This window comes from Danio rerio, chromosome 15, assembly GCF_049306965.1.
Source record: "Danio rerio strain Tuebingen ecotype United States chromosome 15, GRCz12tu, whole genome shotgun sequence".
In the NCBI taxonomy this organism is placed as follows: domain Eukaryota; kingdom Metazoa; phylum Chordata; class Actinopteri; order Cypriniformes; family Danionidae; genus Danio; species Danio rerio.
Window position 1 is genome coordinate 16,679,263 of NC_133190.1, and position 19,884 is coordinate 16,699,146.

The 19,884-nt window shown below is 34.5% G+C and overlaps 1 protein-coding gene across 4 annotated transcripts in view; it reads left to right on the forward strand.

The window, feature by feature from the left end:
- Positions 1-18,279, forward strand: part of sars2 (seryl-tRNA synthetase 2, mitochondrial) — a 25,461-nt gene extending 7,182 nt beyond the window's left edge. Inside the window, exons 5-17 of one of the 4 annotated variants that reach the window (XM_073922885.1) lie at positions 125-265; positions 978-1,032; positions 2,697-2,760; positions 2,837-2,942; positions 5,574-5,621; positions 11,033-11,141; positions 11,749-11,794; positions 11,883-11,970; positions 15,525-15,637; positions 16,893-16,986; positions 17,354-17,446; positions 17,582-17,647; positions 17,989-18,279. In XM_073922885.1, coding sequence (XP_073778986.1) covers positions 125-265; positions 978-1,032; positions 2,697-2,760; positions 2,837-2,942; positions 5,574-5,621; positions 11,033-11,141; positions 11,749-11,794; positions 11,883-11,970; positions 15,525-15,637; positions 16,893-16,986; positions 17,354-17,446; positions 17,582-17,647; positions 17,989-18,105 — 1,140 coding nt within the window. In that variant the 3' untranslated portion in view covers positions 18,106-18,279. 4 annotated transcript variants of the gene reach the window in all.
- The last annotated feature ends 1,605 nt before the right edge of the window (positions 18,280-19,884 follow it).

Consider the following 19,884-nt stretch of genomic DNA (forward strand, 5'->3'; position numbering starts at 1 on the left):
TTTTTTTTGTAAAATCAGTTTAGAATAGTTTAAAGCTTTTCATATTTTAGTGCTTGTTTTTGTTTCTGTTTGTGTAATATGTATTGGGATATTTGTGTGACACTTCTATTTTTCTGGAGGACAGCTTGAGGAGTACGGTCACGCTAGAGAAGAGGGCAGAGCGATCCGAGAGAAACTCAATCAGCTGTATCTGCAAGAGAAAGAGCTGGAGAAAGAGCATTACTGCCGTGCTTTAAGACTGCCCAACAGAACTCATCCAAGTGTGGTACGAGATCTCTCATCGTGATTAAAATTAAAGCCCCTGGGAATAAGGCAGTCATTCAAGTTGTATTATTCACTATATTAATAGGACTAGATTATTGATAAACAGTTGTGGATCTGATTATTTTTGTGTACACTTTGACTCTCTTCAAATCAAATGTTTCAAGAACGTTTTAGATACAACCAAATGTAGAGTTACAATTAATTTCAATTTAATTGTGTTCATTTGTTGTTGTTACAAAAGATTTCTATGTTAAAACTACTATATTAATAAAATACTAATTTTACAAAAAAAGTACCAGTATCTGCAAATAAAATAAACATTGTTAATAAGTTAACATGTTAATAAGAACCATTATTATTACTAATTGATCATTAATATTAATAATGGTAAATTAATATCTGACTTCTGAAGGATTTTGTTAGAATTACCAATATTTATCCACATTATTTCTATAAAATTGAAAGTTATTTTATTTTTTCAACATAAAAAATTGCAATTATTGCAATCATTTAAACATCAGTATAAATGATATATTAATCAAATCCAGTTATTATATATGCAACAACACAATATGCAATAATAGTAGTATATAAAAATGTAAGCATGATAATGAATGCTCACAACATATTTTGTAATAACTGGTGGACAAAAACAGGAATTGTGTGCGTTTACTTAAAAGTAATGTCTTTTTTAATTCTCTGTTTTCTTCTAGCCCATTGGAGATGAGAGCCAGGCAAGAGTGGTTGAAGTAGTTGGTGAGAAACGAGGTGATTATTATAATTTATTTATTTAAATAAAGCCATAAACCATGTAATCTATTTCAAACTACCAGTTTAGTAAAATTTAGTTTAAAACTTGTTTGGAAGACATTACAAGCTTTGGATGTTTTAAAATAGTTAAACTTCTGTGTAAAATGATCATGCAATCAACTCCCTAACTGGATCTGATGTAATCTAAGAAAAACTATGAAAACAAGGTTAGAATTACCAATAATTATCCGCAATATGTCTGTAATTGTGGGTATTTATGGCAGGAATAATTACTTTAAAACATTATGTCGATTAACCAGCAATGCTTTTATTTTAGATGTAATGGGGTCATTTGGTTTTAGATATTTACATTATATTCATTAGAAACGTCAATGGTTAAATTATAATCAAGTACCTTGCAGTTGCCACAAGAGGGCGAAAAAGCGAAACAATCACCCAAAAATTTAAATTCCCTCCTCATTTACTAATCCTCCTCTTGTTTTAAACCTGTTTAAGTTTTTTTTCTCTCTGTTGAATTCAAAGGAAGATTTTTTGCCATTTGTTTTACTATGGAAGGCAGTGGCTGCTATTCTTTAGAATATCATCCTTGTTTGTGTTTAACAGAAGAAAGAAATACTTTAAAGTTTGGAACCACTTGAGTATGATTAAATGCTGAGGAAATTTATTTTTTTATTTTTTCTTTCAACATCAGTGAGAGATGTACTTAAAGCAGTATTTTTTTGTCAATATGTGTTGCATATCTGTTGATTCATGCAGTACTAAATGTATGCGATTCAATTATTTAATAAAACGTATAATACAATTATATTGTATTATCTTTAAACAAATTCTATGGCTTCTGCTTGCAATTTTTCTATTTCAGTCAATATGCAGTGTGACCTACTTTCAATATTTTAGACCAATGTATAGCTCATTGATAGAGTTGTTCTTCAGTGAATCAACCTTCAGCAGTGTCATTTGAATTTTAATGACTTCAACTAAACTTCAACAGTGACATTTATACAAAGCTGAACTGAACTGAAACAGCTTCAATTTACTAGAACTAAACCCGCATTCTACAATACTCTCCTGCCGCCTGAATTGCTTTAGTGTTCCTTCATTCATTCATTCATTCATTCATTTATTCATTTTCTTTTCGGCTTAGTCCCTTTATTAATCTGGGGTTACCACAGCGGAATGAACGGCCAACTTATCCAGCATATGTTTTACGCAGCGGATGCTCCTTCAGCCTTAACCCATCTCTGGGAAACATCCATACACTCTCATACACTACGGACATTTTAGCCTACCCAATTTACCTATACTGCATTTTTTTGGACTGTGGGAGAAACCGGAGCACCCGGAGGAAACCTATGCGAATGTGGGGAGAACATGCAAACTCCACACAGAAACATCAACTAAGTGACAGTTAACAGCGACCCTCTTGCTGTGAGGTGACAGCACTACCTACTGCGCCACCACGTCGCCCACTGTAGTGTTCCACAGTTTGAAATATAATGTCTATTACTTTTTTTCATCTATATAAAGCTGCCTTGACACATTCTACATTGTAAAAAGCACTACAGAAATTAAGATGAATTGAACTGAATAGAGCTGATGAAATGTTGTATGTAAATTGTGCATGATAACTTGTAATATACTCTTACGTTTGTCCATCATAGAATTTGATTTTAAACCAAAAGGCCACCTGCAAATTGGAGAGAGTCTTGACATCATAAGACAAAGGTTAGTTATCATTTCTGATTCTCTTGATTTAATTTAGTTAATTATTTTAAGTACTTTTGTATTTGTTTCCTGGTAGACGGCTGTCTCACGTGTCAGGACACAGATCTTATTATCTGAGAGGGGCAGGGGCTCAACTGCAGTTTGCCTTGCAGAACTTCGCTATGGATCTTCTTCAGAAACGGGTAAGTATGTTTTCATCTACATTCATGAATGGCATACTGTAAGACCAGTATTGGACTGTCAATATCTAAACAGGTTACAAGGTCAAGGTCAGTTTTGATTTCATATTGACTTTATTTTATTATTTGTTTACAGTTTTTTAGGATTGCTTACACACTAAAATTAAAAGTATTACACTATTAGCAAAATATTACACACAAGTATCAAAACATCCGCCCATATTTGCACAACTATAAGCACATTGTCAACTTAACACTTGTTGCAAATCTCTACACACAGTGATTTTCAAAACACTAAACACACTTAACATACATTACACACTAAAATCTATCATGAAGTCACTTCCTTGCAATACCAAAGCACAGACTGTCAAATTACTGCACTGTCCAACCAATTGGTTCAACACAGTCGTCAGGTGTGCAAACACTTGTTTGATTTATTGTAGACACATCAATCAGGTGTTTAAGCACTATAAAATGCCAGTTTCAATGAAAACCATCAGGTCTCAATATCAATACTGTCACACACCATAAAAAAAAAAAATATATATATATATATATTCAAATGAAGCAAATTTATGGTGTGCCTTTCGAGCACAATTTCGAAAGGGTGAAAAGATTGTGGCATGATTATGCAGAGGTATGTATTCACTTTAGCAGTGTGATCTTGCATACTGTCTCATAATCTTTTACTGTACTGTAATACTAGATCTACACTGAACTACACAATTTTGCCTGACACTGTTCTTCAGGTAGTTTTACGAATGGATGGAGAGGAGATCTAGCATGAGTTTTCTTACGTAGATGAAGGTGTGTTCAACCTGACGTGAACACGGAGTAGAAGAAGCATCATTGGCCACAGGGCTATAGTCAATGTCCCAGGGCAACATAGGGGAAATATACAGTAACACTCTGTGCAGCCATTACAAAGAATGGGGTCCTCCACTGCCATGACCATATAGGCCCTTACAACACAACACATATACTTACATTCTTGGACCAATTGCACAACATAACAGCAGCAAATGAAATCGATCATACGCAATACATTGTTGTCTGGGACATGGTGTCTTTCCACCGTTCTGCTCTGGTTCAGAACTGGTTTCAGCAACATCCACATTTTACCGTCCTACATGTATATCTTCCACCATACTCTCATTCCTCATCCTTATTAAAGAGTTTTTCTCAGCATGGTGGTGGAAAGTATATGATCTTCGTCTCCAAGCTGAGGTACCCCGCATCCAAGCCATGGAGGAGGCCTGTGACCAGATGGAGGTAGCAGCAATACAAGATTGTACATTCAAGACACTTCTTTCCAAGGTGTCTTGCTGAGGACAACATTGCAATTGATAATTCTCGTGCCAGATCTATCTAACAGTTCAATACGTAAAGTGACATGTTACAGTACTTTGAATCTTCATGCCAACATGTTGGACATGTTGAGGAATAAATGAGTTTCTTCAAGGTGCAACATTGTTCTTGAGTAGTGTTTGGTGAATTAACTTTATATTTGTACTTTGTTGATGGTAGCCTACTCTAATCATAGGGAAGCAGAAGTGCTAAAAGTGTTTTAGGTTTATCACAGCAGTGTGTAACTCATGCAAACAGTGTATAGTAAATGTGAAAATGTGTGTTTCTTATGGTAAAAAAGTGTGGTTTTTAAACATAAGTCTATAGTTTTTATAAGAGTGTTTAATTATGCAAAGGATCTGTAATGTTTTGCTAATTGGGTGTGTGGTTGTGCTAATTGTGTGTACTGTTTTGAAAACACGGGCCCTGTTTTGAAAATCGTGCTTAAGCAATCCAAAAAAACTGTAAGGTGTCCTTGTTAGTTTGGCTATTTATTTAACTTAGTAACTGCATTTTCAACTCACTAAGTTCTCACCTTCATGTCGTTTGTTCATTTTTAAAAGATATTTTTGATGAAAACGGAGCGCTTCCTCATTCTTCATAGACATCAATGGTCCAGACTCAATAAAAGTCCAGAAAGATACAAAAAACATCTTCAAACAGACAGTATGCCACATTCAGTGGTCTAATCTGTATATTATTAATATTATAATGACATAATTCAACAGTACTTTTCGTTCTCAGTGTCAGTATAGGGTGCGCATGAGCAACAAAAACAAAACAAAACATGAGCAGCAAAAAAGTATATCGTATATATCCAAAGTATATTTGTCTATATTGGTACACACATAAAGAGCACATCGCTCTTTATAACATGCACCCTATTTTCCCTATTCCTTAGTAATGCATCCATTACTGAAGAAAAGAAACTGTTGAATAAAGTCATTATTTTAATTTCACATGCTCACAAAAGTATTTTTGCAGCTTAAATGCGGCTTACCTTGTGTTCTGACAATGAACGAAGGTCTCAGTGGAACAACATGAGAGTCAATTATTAGTAAAATTTTTTGGGTGAACTAACCCTTTAATTAATTACATGGACTTACTTTGTTGTTATAGGCTTGGAATGCCAGTTAGTTTAGGTTTAATTGCATGTACTTTAATAATTTTTTGTTTCACTGAAGCACATGGAACTTGAAAAGTATTTCCGGAAAAACTTTTTAAGTTTCTTCCTGGAAGTTAAAATCACTTAATTCACTGTTTTGAATTTGCTTTATTCTACAGGGCTTTATTCCTATGGTTGTTCCTGACATATTAAAATCAGTTGTTTTTGTAAGTACTGTTTTATCTACTGCTGTATGTTTATTCATTATGTGGCAACTGTTTTTAATACATTGTGAGGGCACATTCGCACAATAAGTTTTCGTGATAAATATTCCAGGTCTAGGGAAGTGTCTAAGGGTGCTTTCACATCTGTAGTTCGCTTCATGTGGTCTGGATCAAGGGCAATAAATGATACATTGTTGCATTTTCTGCCGTCTTTGGGTCATTTTTACATCACACTGCTGGCTTTGGTCCAAATCAGTTGAAACGAACCAAAATGCAGTCATCTGATAAAAAACACATCACTCATTGACCAGATGTTGTTGAACATATTTCCTAAACTGCTTATTGATTGGTTGAAATTCACATGCGGGGAAATGCCAGTGAACTCCCGCAAGTAAACAAACCGGCAGACACAAAATGTCGTTACTCTGGAGGGAAGACTGCGCTGACTGATTGTATGCCTGCTTTAGACAGACTAACGTTAAACATTTCGAGAATAAAGCGCGGCTGCGGCTGGAAAACAGTGTTTTAATGCATTGCTCATCACTTCAGGAGGCGGCGTGAATTAATTTAGCTAAACTGCGACATGGTCATCTTTCGCAAATATTACCAACGATCCATCAGGTAATGTTATCCCCCTCTCTCTCTGTTGGTAAAGTGCTGTCAAAAAATATTTTTCCTCAATATCCCATAATGCACAGCGCATCGGCCTACGGCAGCTGGATTAGTCCAAAAGGTGCAGTACTTTTTGCAGTTGGACCTGTTTTAGTACGGATCATATTCTCACCACAAACGAACCGCTCCAGAGTTTGTTTGAAAGCGTACCGAGACAACCTCTTCAAGTAGGTCTCGGTATGCTTATTTGGTCCGCTTTTGGTACGCACTCGAGTACAATTGCTGCAATATCACCTGCCTAAACGAACTTAACCAAAATGGAAAACGAACTCTGGTGCGAATCGATCGAACTAAATAAGGCAGGTGTGAAAGCACCTTAAGCGACAGTCAACACAAACTATTGATAATGGTGTTTGTTTCACAGTATTGTCCTTTATTATTTTTAAGTCAGATTCTGTCAATGCAAATGATGAGACAGATCTCTCAGAAGCAACTTTGCAAGTATAACTTGAGCAAAACATTATTTGTGTATTGTTGTCAGCACATTTAGGTGGCTGTTCTTGCAGAATAAAGTCTGATAGGCTGTAAAAGACTGAAGGGCTTTATTATGTGAAAACAACTGCCTAGATGTACATTACCCTGCTTATTATTTGCCATAAAAGTACAATTTGACCTAAAACACCAATCTGAGCTGTGTAATAAATGACTTCTAAGTCTTCAATTAAACACAAAGAATGCACAAAGAGAAACAGTTGAAGGAAACCCAATCAAACCTATGCATTATTCAATCACAAGATGGTGCCAAACGGTCTAGATCAGTAATTTAAAGGGCCATTAAGCCCCCCACTTTCGGTTCAGGTCTACCTCAGAAATTTTTTTAAAAGATGCATCATAATGGGCATGGAGCTCCGCAAACAAAGGGCAGGAGTGGGCTTGGCCAGGAGGGGAGCAAACAACTGTTGTCAGTTGGCTCACAAAATGGGACACAAACCGTGAGAACATGCATGATTTTATAGTTTATAGCAGTGGTTCTCAAACTTTTTTCACCAAGTACCACCTTAGAAAAAAATTGTCTCTCCAAGTACCACCTTACGATGCTATTTTTTAACCAGTATTAAAAAATAGCGTCGTAGGCCTAATTAAGCAGCTACAGGTGTGCACAGTTTAAAAATGATGCAAATTAATTCCTATTATTAAGAATATGTATTATTGTCAATCACTTTAAACATTTGAAATAGTCTGAACATTAACTGTGCTTGCAGATAAAAAAAAAAAGTTTTAGTTAAAATATGCTTTTAAAAGTTCATTAAAAATGAAAAAAAGTAAAAAGATAAAAAGTAAAAGGAAAACTGCTGTACTTAAATCTAAAGTATTCATAGTAGCCTATTCATCAAAAGCTGGACATGTTGCTTGGACCTTATGAATATAGGCTATATGTCATATTCCTACACTTTCAGACAAATCTTGAAATATATGGTCAATGTACATATGACAGGGTTCATACAGGCACAGCCTTATGAAAATCAAGGAATTTTAAGCACTTTTTCCAGCACCTATTTTTTTTTTCAAGACTGACATGCTATGTACTGAAGACCTGAAATGTATTCTCAGCAACCCATAAAACATTGCATATGAATAGATACAAATAAAAACACTTAATAATAATATTTATGAATCATATATTAATAATATAATAAACCTGCATTAAATGCTTGTGAAATCTTTCTCAAGTACTATTACACTGCTAAAATAACAAAAATGTTAGTAAATAATACTAATATTAGGTAAAAGTACAAAGTACTCTTTTAAAAAGTACTAGTTGGTTACTTTTGAAAAAAAAAAATCAGATTTTCATTATGAAATCACTTTTTTTAAGTTTAAACCTGATTGAATGGTTTAATTGCTTAAATCCAAAGCTACATGTATAGGAATTTGTACTAACAAAGGAAGTATGGTCGATTTTTCCTTTCATGACAATTAATCTTTTTCAATAGCACTGGTAAAACTACCACATAATCTTTAAGGCCATAGAGACACTTTTTGCCCATTTTTATAAACGATATTTTCAAGCTTTGAAAGGTTAAATTAAAGTATATGGTAAAAAGATTTAATTTGGCCTTTTATTTACATATTTTACACTATTTTTCTTTACAATATGACAAATTTGTTTCTTAAATAGCTGTACATCACATGTAGATTTTATTTTACACTTGATCTTAATCTAAAATAGAACTTTAAAAAAATACAAGTACACTGTCAGTAAAAAAATAAAACAAATGGCTTCATTTTACTTGAGGTATTTGAAATATGACAACAATACATTTATCAAAACAGTGCTTTAAGCCTCAGAGCCTTATTGTTAATTTTGATAAATAAACAATAAGAAACAAAGAATTGCTTTGACCTGTAATGCTTTAGGACAGATCAGAATACAGCTAAATGTGTAAATCACACAAATACCTCATCCAGAAACATTTCCAGCATAATTCTTTTGTCGTAAAGAAATAAAAAAAATTTCACCTTTGCTAAAAGTAAGTTTCACTTCACAACACAGCCAAATAAGAAGACCATTAGCATTGTCATCGATCATGCATCAATCTAATTCTAAATATTTGATAACTTTTAATACTTTTGACTAAATTTAGTCAAGGAGCAAAGATAAATAATGTTTGCTTTAATAGTGGAGAGATCGCGATTGTATTCAATCTGAGCACACAGGCGATCATGAGAGGTCTTGCAGTTCATTTGAAAAAAGCATATTTAAGAGCTCGCATATCTGTTTTAGCGATTTGCGTACATGAATGCGCTCTCGTGTTAAAATAAAGCACTCGCCGCATTTGCAGAAATGAATAATTGCGCAATACCTCAATTCCCGCGCCGCCATTCAGAATGTGTTTGGAGGAGTGACAGGTCAGACTGGCTGTCGGAGAGCGAAACGTGTATGTAGATCATCAAAAAGGCAGGACATATGTCCGCGGTTTAATTACTCTGTTGAACATATCTACAGTGAAAACATCCGAGAAGCATTATTCCAACAAAACATTTGTTTTTAAGTTGTTTTTTCTGTCTCTGCAACACAGAAAGCATTTGTCCCGCCCTTACGTTTCACGCAACTAGACAAGGTCGACTGTGATTGGCTACTTTTCATGTCAGTCAAATCACGCTTCAGAATCAATTCTTAAACTTTGGAAACTGATTTTCAGCAGCTTATGACACAGTGCACTAAAATAAACATTCTAAGCACAGCGTTGTGATCGTACGCTTCACTAAACAGCCAATGCTGATCACATCAATGTTATATGACGCATTAAAGGATTAAGTGTTAATTGTTTCTTTCATTATTCAGCGGTTCCTCCGCGTACCACTAGGAGGAAGCCCGCGTACCACTAATGGTACGCGTACCACAGTTTGAGAACCACTGGTTTATAGTATACTATATAGTTTATAGTTTTTAAAGTTGAAATGCAAAGAAATACATTTGTTATTTGTAATTTCATATACACATAACCACAATTTATATAATTATAAAGATAATCATGTTCATATAAACACTATAAATGAGGACATTTCCCTCAATCCCCGGGTCTGAATGCAGACTCAGCGCATCAGGTCTCTTGCCCTGTCTATTTTACCATTAGCCCTGCTGGTAATCTAGAGGATTTAGGCAAACACAGCAGCACGCCGATGTGTCTAAATGTAAACAAACTCCTGATAAAAGACAACTTCCGCCATTTTCCGATCCTCGTACTGCTCTCCTGAAAAAAATGCTTGATGCACACAAACAGCTTTGCTGTATTGGCCCTGACAGCATCGCGAGAAAAATGCAACAAAAGTGCAACAAACCTTGTGGATCATGGAAACAAACACATACAACCTTTCTTGAACAGCTAAATACTGTGTGCCATGGGTCTCACCCAGTCATCAACTTGTCTCACAGCTTTGCACTGGCAGGTCTGCCTTGCCTTAGGAAAGCACATGTAGTCATGAATAATTAAGAAGGAGGGTTTTCTCATAGGATAAGAAAACTCAGCTATGAATAATAATGAGAAACCGACACATCATCATTGCACTTGCAGTTCTACGCTACGTCGCCGATTTTGATCCCGCCCCAAAAATCATTTTAAACCCGGAAGCTAAAATTAGCTGACAAAAGCTTAAAATTATCCAGTTTTCCCCACAGTTAAAGCTTACAGGAGCTAACATTGTCTTAACTGATGCTTGATGCTCAACACACAAATCTGTTAAAATCTAAAAAAAAAAGTACTTGAGAGGGTTTCGTGAACCTTAAAATATGGATATAAATATACTCCCCAACGGTCAAAAGGATTCGTAGTACACAAATGAGCCTGTGTTAATAGTTTCAGTGGTTGTTATGTGGTAATTACATACCTTAGAATGTTGTGACTGACCAATCAAAAGTATTCAGTAAATTAGAAAATTTCAATCAAAAAAGTAAATCAGAAAGTTGTGTAATAAGCTATTATGTAAACTTGTGAGGTAGACGTTTGCTGAAATAATAATGGGACTAGGATTGATACAATATAGGCAGGACATGGCTTATAGATGCAGAATAACCATGTTATACATTAAAAATGGATGATGAAATTAAAGGCATTCATGATTAAACAACTATGATTAAAGGCTTTGGCAGTATATTCTACAATCAAATGAATTTACACTTGATGTTTAGATGCAGCTGTATTCATATTAGGATTCATAATAGAACCATGTTCAAAAAGTGATGTGTATAATACTTTAGTAACTAAAAGTGTTATATGGTGCTGTTTTCCATCTGTTTTCAGGAGGGTTGTGGGATGCAGCCTCATGCTCAGAAATCTCAGGTTTATTCTCTGAATCCCAAACGCTCTCCTGACCTTAATCTTGCTGGTACAGGAGAAGTGGGAGTCGCAGGTGAGAAAAACATCAACTTGTATATTAAAACGTAATTATGATATTATAAATGTGTGAATAAAAAATAATTTTTTAGTGACGTGTTTATTCTAAATTTTTAGGATGAATGTGTTGTGTACTTCAATTAAATACAATCAATTAAATGCAATTTTAAAGACATAACGACTTGAAAAATGAACTTCAAAATCAGATCATAAACAAATAATAACAAATAAATGAACTAATAATTTAACAAATATGTAAATAATGCAAATTTGAAGAAGAAAATAATGCGATAAATAAATGGAGGGAAAATATATAGATAAAAAAAAAATAAAAAAAAACAAGATACTATCTATAAGTACTGAGTATTGATGACTAGGTAGACCAAAAAGAAAACAAAAAAGTTGCAATCTCTGGAAAAGCACACAGAAAAAAATGACTAGACATATTTGTGTATCTCGATTATTACAATAAAAGTCTAATTTCTAAATTGAAAATACTCAATTGAGCTAAATGTACTATTAAAATAAAATGAATTACAGTAAACCATGAGGCACCAATATTCAATGTTTTCAGAAATAGTTGTAAAATTAAATTGGAACTTCTTTTTTATTTGAACTTTTAGGATATTTCATGGATCATGCTGTAAATTTTAAGGATTTACCTGTCAGGTACTGTATAAAATAGCTATTGATTAATTAATAAATTGATTGTCTGAATCCTACAGTACATGAAAACCGTAGTTTTTCTATGTTGTAGGACAGTCTGTAGCAGCACATGCTATCGAGCAGAAACAGACACTGGCAGAGAGACCTGGGGGCTCTACAGAGTTCACCACTTTACCAAGGTGAGCAGAAAACACAGGAGAGAGCGTGGATTACGTAGAGCCTGAAAGAAAAAGATAAGCGAGTTATCACTTGCTCTCAATATCTGGATTATCAGAACATTTTTGTTGTTGTTATGTTTTACCATTTGTGTCTTTTAGAACTGTTATCAGGGATGGGCAGTATTTCTTTCTATTTTAAATACAAAATAGTATTTTGTAATTTGTATTTCATAAGGTTTGTGAAAATGGGTTTTAATATTTTGTATTAAAATACTTTAGTCTTGTATTTTGTGTTTTCAAAATACTGTAAAGTACTTGGTAAGAAGTCTATAATGACATCATAAAAATGCAGCCTCTGATTGGTGCTGTATTAATTATTTGCCTATTTGAGATCAGACCAGAAAATTGATTAAGAAGGTGGTCATTGCTTGGAGTATGGACGGAAATTATGCAATAACCATAAAAAATAACGACTGATAAATGGCATGGGTATATTTGGGAGCAAGTCAACAATCATTGGAAAAGTATACTGCACAATGCTAGGACCAGTCATAATTAATGGCAGTTTAGTGTACAATGCAAAAGCATATTTGCTTAAAAAATGAGATGGAATAAAATATCAGTCCTTAAGAACAGGATGCCTTCAGCACAAAATCATTATCAGTCTTAGTGCTGCAGGTGGAAAGGCAGAGGAACTTTAGAACTAAAAAACACCTAAAGACTGTACTGGTGTTCACTAAGAGGGTAAACTAAGACTCTTCCAGTTAAAGAAGAACTGAAATTATTTTGAGAAAATGAGTATACTGTACAAATAATAGTAGTTTTAGATGTATTGCTAATGTAGATGTGAAGAAAATAAGGCAAACAACATTAAAATAAGTCCTACGGTGGCGATTCCTACAATACTTCATTGCCTGTTTCAAATAACAGTAACTGATTAACAGGAAAGATGTCTGTCTAAAGATGTCAAAGTGGCACAATACAGTATATTAGACACACATATTTAATAATACTCCTGTCTATACAGACTGGTCAAAATCTCCAGACTCTCGTTACACAGCAGCAGCAGGATATATATGAAGAGTTTATTTGCAAAAAGTGATTACTCTATTTTTTAGAGAGGTCATGTTTTATGTTGTGCATTGAAGAGTACAATTGCAAAAAAACATGATTTATGGAAATGACTAAAACTGGAGATTTTAGTAGTTGTCAGAAATCATGTTATGCATTTGCTAGTTACATGGCAGATATTGTAAGTGGAAAAACTGAAAACTTCACTTGCGAGAAAACAGTTAAACGACCATCTGCAGCGCAAGAATGAGAGAACGAGCCTCCTCATTCTTTACTTTCTTTAAGGAAAATTGTTGTACGCACAGACATCTATTAGCCTATACATTTTTAATTTTGTTTATTAAGCGCAAAGGTTTGTTTCAAAACTATTTCTAAATTTAGTTCTAATTTTCAGCAAACTAATAAATGAACAAAAATAACGGAGTGTGCTCAAAAAACTGAGTTATATCCAAACACACATGCTATGCCTCATATGGTCTAAAACATAGCAGGTGGATAAATCTAAGGTTTTTAATAAAACAAATATATATATATATATATATATATATATATATATATATATATATATATATATATATATATATATATATATATATATATATATATATATATATATATAATAAATACTACTACTAATAATAATAACATTATACAAAAACAAATTGTCATGAATAAACTGAAAAAGCTCCCTGAGATAAAGAAGGGATAAAGGCAGTATTTTTTTATATTTATTTTTGAAAATAATAATATTTGTAATATTTCAATCTTTTATTTATTTTTTCATTTTTAAATATATTTGTATATTGCTGTACATCCAGTGTGTATTAAGCAATGTTTAAGTGAGGCGCACAACTGACGCGCTCTGCACTGGACTTTAGACCTCTTAGCTGGTCTATTGTGCAGTCTATTTAAGTTCCTCAAAATAGCAACGCACCAGCAATGCGCCTTAACACGCCTCCTTTTTTAGACCTGAACACCTATATGCACACATATGAGCGCAAATGCATTTGCTATTTAAACAGCATGGTGCAGAACGTCAAAAGGACTTGCGTCGAGCTGAAACTTGGAAACAACAATTGCGTCACGCCTTGCGCCGCATGTATTTTTTTTTTAATACTTTTTGTGGCTGCTGTATTTTATAGTTTATTTTGATGCACGTAAAACGGATGTATTTGTATATATACACGTATGCATGCATCTGTCTGTCTGTTCTTAGAATATATAGATCTACAGATGTGCTTGTACACACAGTTGTACATTTTGCTTTATTAATTATTTTTTTTACATTAATTGGCACTAAAATTCTGATACAAACTTTTACATGTGTTTACAACAGTATTTAACGTCATGTACTGTATATGAGGAGATGTGAAAAAATTAATTCTTAGAAAAAAAAGAAAAAATAGGAACAAAGTTATCATATCAATACTTGTTGTTATTAACGAGACAAAAGGGGAAAATGCATAAATATGCTGTGCTGTTTCTGTTAGGGTTCAAGTACTGCTTTCAAAGTACTCAAATAAATAAGTTCCAAACATTCTTAGTTTTTTTTTTAAGGGAAAGCCTGAGCTTTTCAAGCTGCATGCAGGACATAACTTATTTTCCTTTTCAGCAGTGTGGAGGATTATTATTTTTTTGTTTCCAGTGAAGTAAAATCTATGTATGTGCTAAAAGTATTGCAAATCTAATCGCTGTATGCTGATCTTTAGATTGCGACAGATTTTGCTTTTAATAATGTTTTTAAAGTATTACAGTTTAATAGTTTTTTATCTTTAATTATTTGCAATGCTTCATAGGGTTGTCTTGTTACTTCGTATGCTTTTCAAACAATATTCATTCATTCATTTTCTTATTCGGCAAAGTACCTTTATTAATCTGGGGTTGCCACAGCAAAAATAACGGCACAGAAATGCCAACTGACCCAGTTGAGGCTCGAACCAGCAACCTTCTGGCTGTGAGGTGATTGTGCTACCCACTGTGCCATTGTGATGCCTTCAAACAATATTTAGCTTCAAATCAAAGTCACCTGCTTGGTTTTGTTGACTTAACACTGATAAATACTTTATTTATAATAAATTTAATGATAAATTTAATAGATAAAATTATGTTCAGAGTTATGCCTCTGAAAATGCACTCTATTATAAAAAAATGAACCAGCTATTTCACCCATACACTCTTACATTGACACACTCTCACACACAACGGCCAATTTTATTTACCCAATTCACAAATACCACATATCTGGACTGTGGCGGAAACCCACGCAAACACGGGGAGAACATGTAAACTTCACACAGAAATGCCAACTGGGCCAACCGGGACTCAAACCAGCGACCTTCTTGCTGTGAGGCGACAGTGCTAATCACTGAGCCACCTCGCCGCCCCATTAAAAAATCAAAAGGCTTTTATTTAGTAAAAAGAAAAATCTTAAAAAATCTTAAATGTGATTTTAAAAGGCCTGCAGATGCCCTGTTTAAGACTGTGCTTTCTTTCTATTCTCCCAGATTGAGATGTTCGGTGTGAGTGCAAATGAGACTGGGGAGGAGAGCTCGCAGTTGCTGGATCAGTTCGTCACGTTACAGAAAGAGATTTTCTCATCTCTACAGCTTCACTACAGGTGCATCTACAGTCCAACCATTGTTTACAGATTGCATCTAAGCATAGATAATAGAAATAGTGCACTCTTTAAAGAAATAAGACTTTCTTTTGTTGGAACCAACATTAATGAGAAATGGAATGGGTTGAAATCTGTAAATAATAAATTGTCTGAAATGAATCCATTTGTAAATGAAAGAAATATTTAGCTTTTTGAAAATATACATGTCCAGGTTGTACAGATGAGATGTAAAATTTCAAAGGGAGAACGACCTGTTTGTAACTTGTGTAAAGAATATTTTTACTTTAAAAACATAGTTTAATAGAATGTATGTTTTTAAATGACATTATAGAACATTTTTATTCAGGAAATATTTTAAGGTAAATGCTAAATGTGTCTTTTGGAGGAATTTTACAATATTTGTCATTGATCAAATTGAAAGATATTGTCTGACTTTTTAATCAGTGTTGTTATGTATGTTTTTGTATAATGCATGATTATTAAGAAACAATTATGATTGTAAATTATTTATTAAAAATGTTTTATCACTGTTTCCATGAATATAGCTAATGCAGCTGATAAAGCTGTGATAAAACATAAATAAATTAATAAATAAACAAACAAACAAACAAGCAAGCAAATAAACAAACAAACAAGCATACACTGCCTGAAAAACTTAACTAACCTGAGAAAAATCTTGTTGCCTATCAAGTTTTTCGAACAACAAATAATAACTTGACTTCTAGTCGATCGTTTGGTATCAGAAGTGGCGTATATCAAATGTAAAGGCCTCCAGATAATTGTTTTACCAAAATAGAATATAATCATGCCTTTATATTTAGTTTTTTAATTAGGACAGAAAGTTCTGACTTTGCCTAAACAAGTCTTGTCACTTAACAGAAATAATGTATAGTATAGAATATAAAGTCATAGTGTAGCGGAAAATAATTATTATTGTGTATGACTCCCATAAGTTTAGACAACTGCATCCATATATCTCTGCAATGACTCAAAGCGTTCTTGCAGGACTCCCAGAGTTCATCCAGATTCTTTAAATTCATCTTCAATGTCTCCTCCTTCATCTTACATCAGACATGTTTAATAATGTCCATGTTTGTTGACTGGGCTGGCCAATCCTGGAGCTCCTTGACCTTCTTTGTTTTCAGGAGCTTTGCTGTGGAGGCTGAAGTTTGAGAAGGAGCGCTATCCTGCTGAAGATTTTGCCCTCTCCTGTGGGTTGTAATGTAATAATGATATGACCCTTTTCCCCTCATAGGGTCTTGGATATGCCCACTCAAGAACTGGGGCCTCCTGCCTATCGAAAGTTTGATATTGAGGCATGGATGCCAGGCAGAGGCAGCTTTGGAGAGGTTAGAATGATATTGTAAATTTGAAGACTACAGAGCTAATATAATATAATGTTAGCTTTAATTCTGAAAAACAAGAAACTGATTAATGAAAGTAAATGGGAAAAATCTTAAAAGGTTATTTCACCCAAAATTAAAATAATTTGGTTTAAAAAGCTTTCCCCTGTTGAACACTAAAAAAGAAGATATTTTGAACAATGTTGCTGGCACCCATTGACTTCCATAATAGGAAAAAGAAAATACTATGGAAGTCAACGAGTTGCAGCAAGCACTGTTTTTTAAAAATATATATATATATTTTTTGGGAGAAATACTTGTCTGCTTTGCATCTTAGTTTATAATATCATCTTTCTTTCTTAAATAATAACAGATTTCCAGTGCCTCAAACTGCACAGATTACCAGAGCCGCCGTCTTGATATTCGATATGAGGGAGAAGATGGAAAACTTCAATATGCGCATACAGTAAGAGTGTTTCTAGTGTGGTAAAACCACCATGTTGAGGTTCATATTTCCATTTTTGTGCTGTGAAATATTAAGTTGGATCATAGTATAGAATAAAGAGCATTGTTTGTTTTAATTTTTTGTTCATTATTTCAGGTGAACGCTACAGCTTGTGCTATTCCACGTACCATCATTGCTATTTTGGAGACATACCAAACCAAGGTACCATTTAGAGAAAACTTGTATGAAACGCTTTTTTTATTGCCAATGTGTGAACAGCTTATACAAACAATATATTTAGATGGTATAATTTTGATGCTGATGCATCGTTAAAAGAAAAAATAAGTTGTCTGCAGTATATCTGTAAATATCATTCATAATCAAATTATATAAATCGATTTGATATCTTGCCATGCATTGCAGAGCTTGTGCAAACACATCCACATCCCTGTGATCAGATGAATTCTATATTTAGCCCTTTATCTATATATATTTATCTATATATACCTTTTTCAGTATTAATGCTATTAATTTAATCTTTCCCTCCGTTTGTGTTCCATCAGAAAGGAACAGTTCAGGTTCCTGAGGTGTTGCAGCAGTACATCGGCATGGAAGTGATAGAAAAGCCTAAATACACTCCTATAAAGTATATTGGACCAAATCAACCCAAGCGAAAATAACACTTTTATTGGTGTATCAGACTTCAGTGAAGTACTTTGATTTGCTGTGTTTCCAACAGCAAACAGAATGTTTATAGATTTTTGTCTTAATGTATCTCAAACCTCATGCTTAAGGGGAACTTATCTAATTTATGTGGCCTTTTTCAATAAAATGTCATCAGTGATGTTTCAGAATGTGCTGTTTGTTTAAAGAAGGCCCTTTATATACACATCTGTATCTGGAGTTGACAGACTTTGTCTGAAAGTTTCAGCTCAGAATGCTCCCCTGTTCATTTATGATACTATGCTAAAGATTTTTTGTTGAAGCGAAAACAAACTGTTTTCTTGAAATGGAAATGAGCTTCCAGAGGAAGGCGGAGTCTTTACAGCTTGTGTTTCAGATACTCTCTGGACAAAACATCTCTGTGCTTTTATCCTGTGGAACATAAAGGTAAAGAAACTCTGGCACTTTTCTTTGTTGACATCTGGTCTGTGTATTCAAGAGCCAAGACGATTCTATTAGTAAATGTCCTAAAAGCACCTATGATGAAAATCTAAATTTTCAAGCTGTTTAGACAGAACTGGGTGTATCTATAGTGTGTCCACTGTCATATTGGAGTTATAAAAACACAAGTCACTCTTTAAAATTTTTTTTTTTTTAATTTCCTGAAGTTACATTAGGACCTAAATTCCAGTGATTTTGAGGCCGACTGCAACAAAGTAGGAGTGCGGTTTTCCCTGCCTACCGAATTGATTGACAGGTGCCATGTTTCTATAATAACACGTATACACATTCGCAGAACATTATATGCAAAGAAACTAGGATTAAAATATTTGTTCCATTTCTGTGATTTTTAAGTGAAGTTTATTCATAAACAAATTTTGAGAGGATCACGTGATTATGATTGTACACAGCTGTTCCAACTTTAGCTAATGACTGATTATCCTATCAGACGATCCTTAACTCACTATAAATAACCAGACTTTTCTCATCTCAATGTCTTCGTCTTGAAGAAACGAACCCTGCAAACTAGCAGCATACCAACTCCACTACAATGGAAAACAACAACAACAACAACAACGGCAATAATCCTATCGACAATCCAGCTAATAACTACAACCCCTCAGATGAAATCCCTATCTCTGGATCACCAACAACTCAAGAAATCTCAGCTTCTTATGGCCCTAAAGCCGAGCCCGCATCTCAGACAAGAGGCCGCCGCCTGACTTGCTCAATAAGTAGAAGACGCCTCCAAGGATCACCAACTCCATCTACAGCTAGAATCCAAAACATCTCACCCACCACTTCATACGTCTCAGCCTCTTCATCCGTCCAACCAGCCAAAAGAATCACCGTTATCGAACTCTGAAAGCCCCTGTCCGATCTCGTCATCCACGCTCCACATCATCTGAACAAACCGGAACTCCTCAAACTTTACTCCAACGCCACCTCGGACTTGCATCACTCTCTCACTCCACCAGCAAGTCAAACCACCCAGAAAACCAGCTCCCGTTTCACTCCGTATCCTCACACCTCTCAACCTGGAAAGAAGAAAAACAAACAGAAACACACAGCAAGCCACACGCCTCCAAGACAACACCCTCAGGACACCCAGTCTCCACAAGCCACGCCTCTCACCGTCCATCACCAGGCAACCAGCCAAAACATTAACTCTTCCCTTCCTTTCTACCCTGCTCTATCTTGGCCTTCAACTCCGTTTTCTAACTCTCTGCCTAGCCCTCATATCCCATCTACGTCTGTATCCCATTTTCACCCTAATATTCCTACTACTCCAGCTC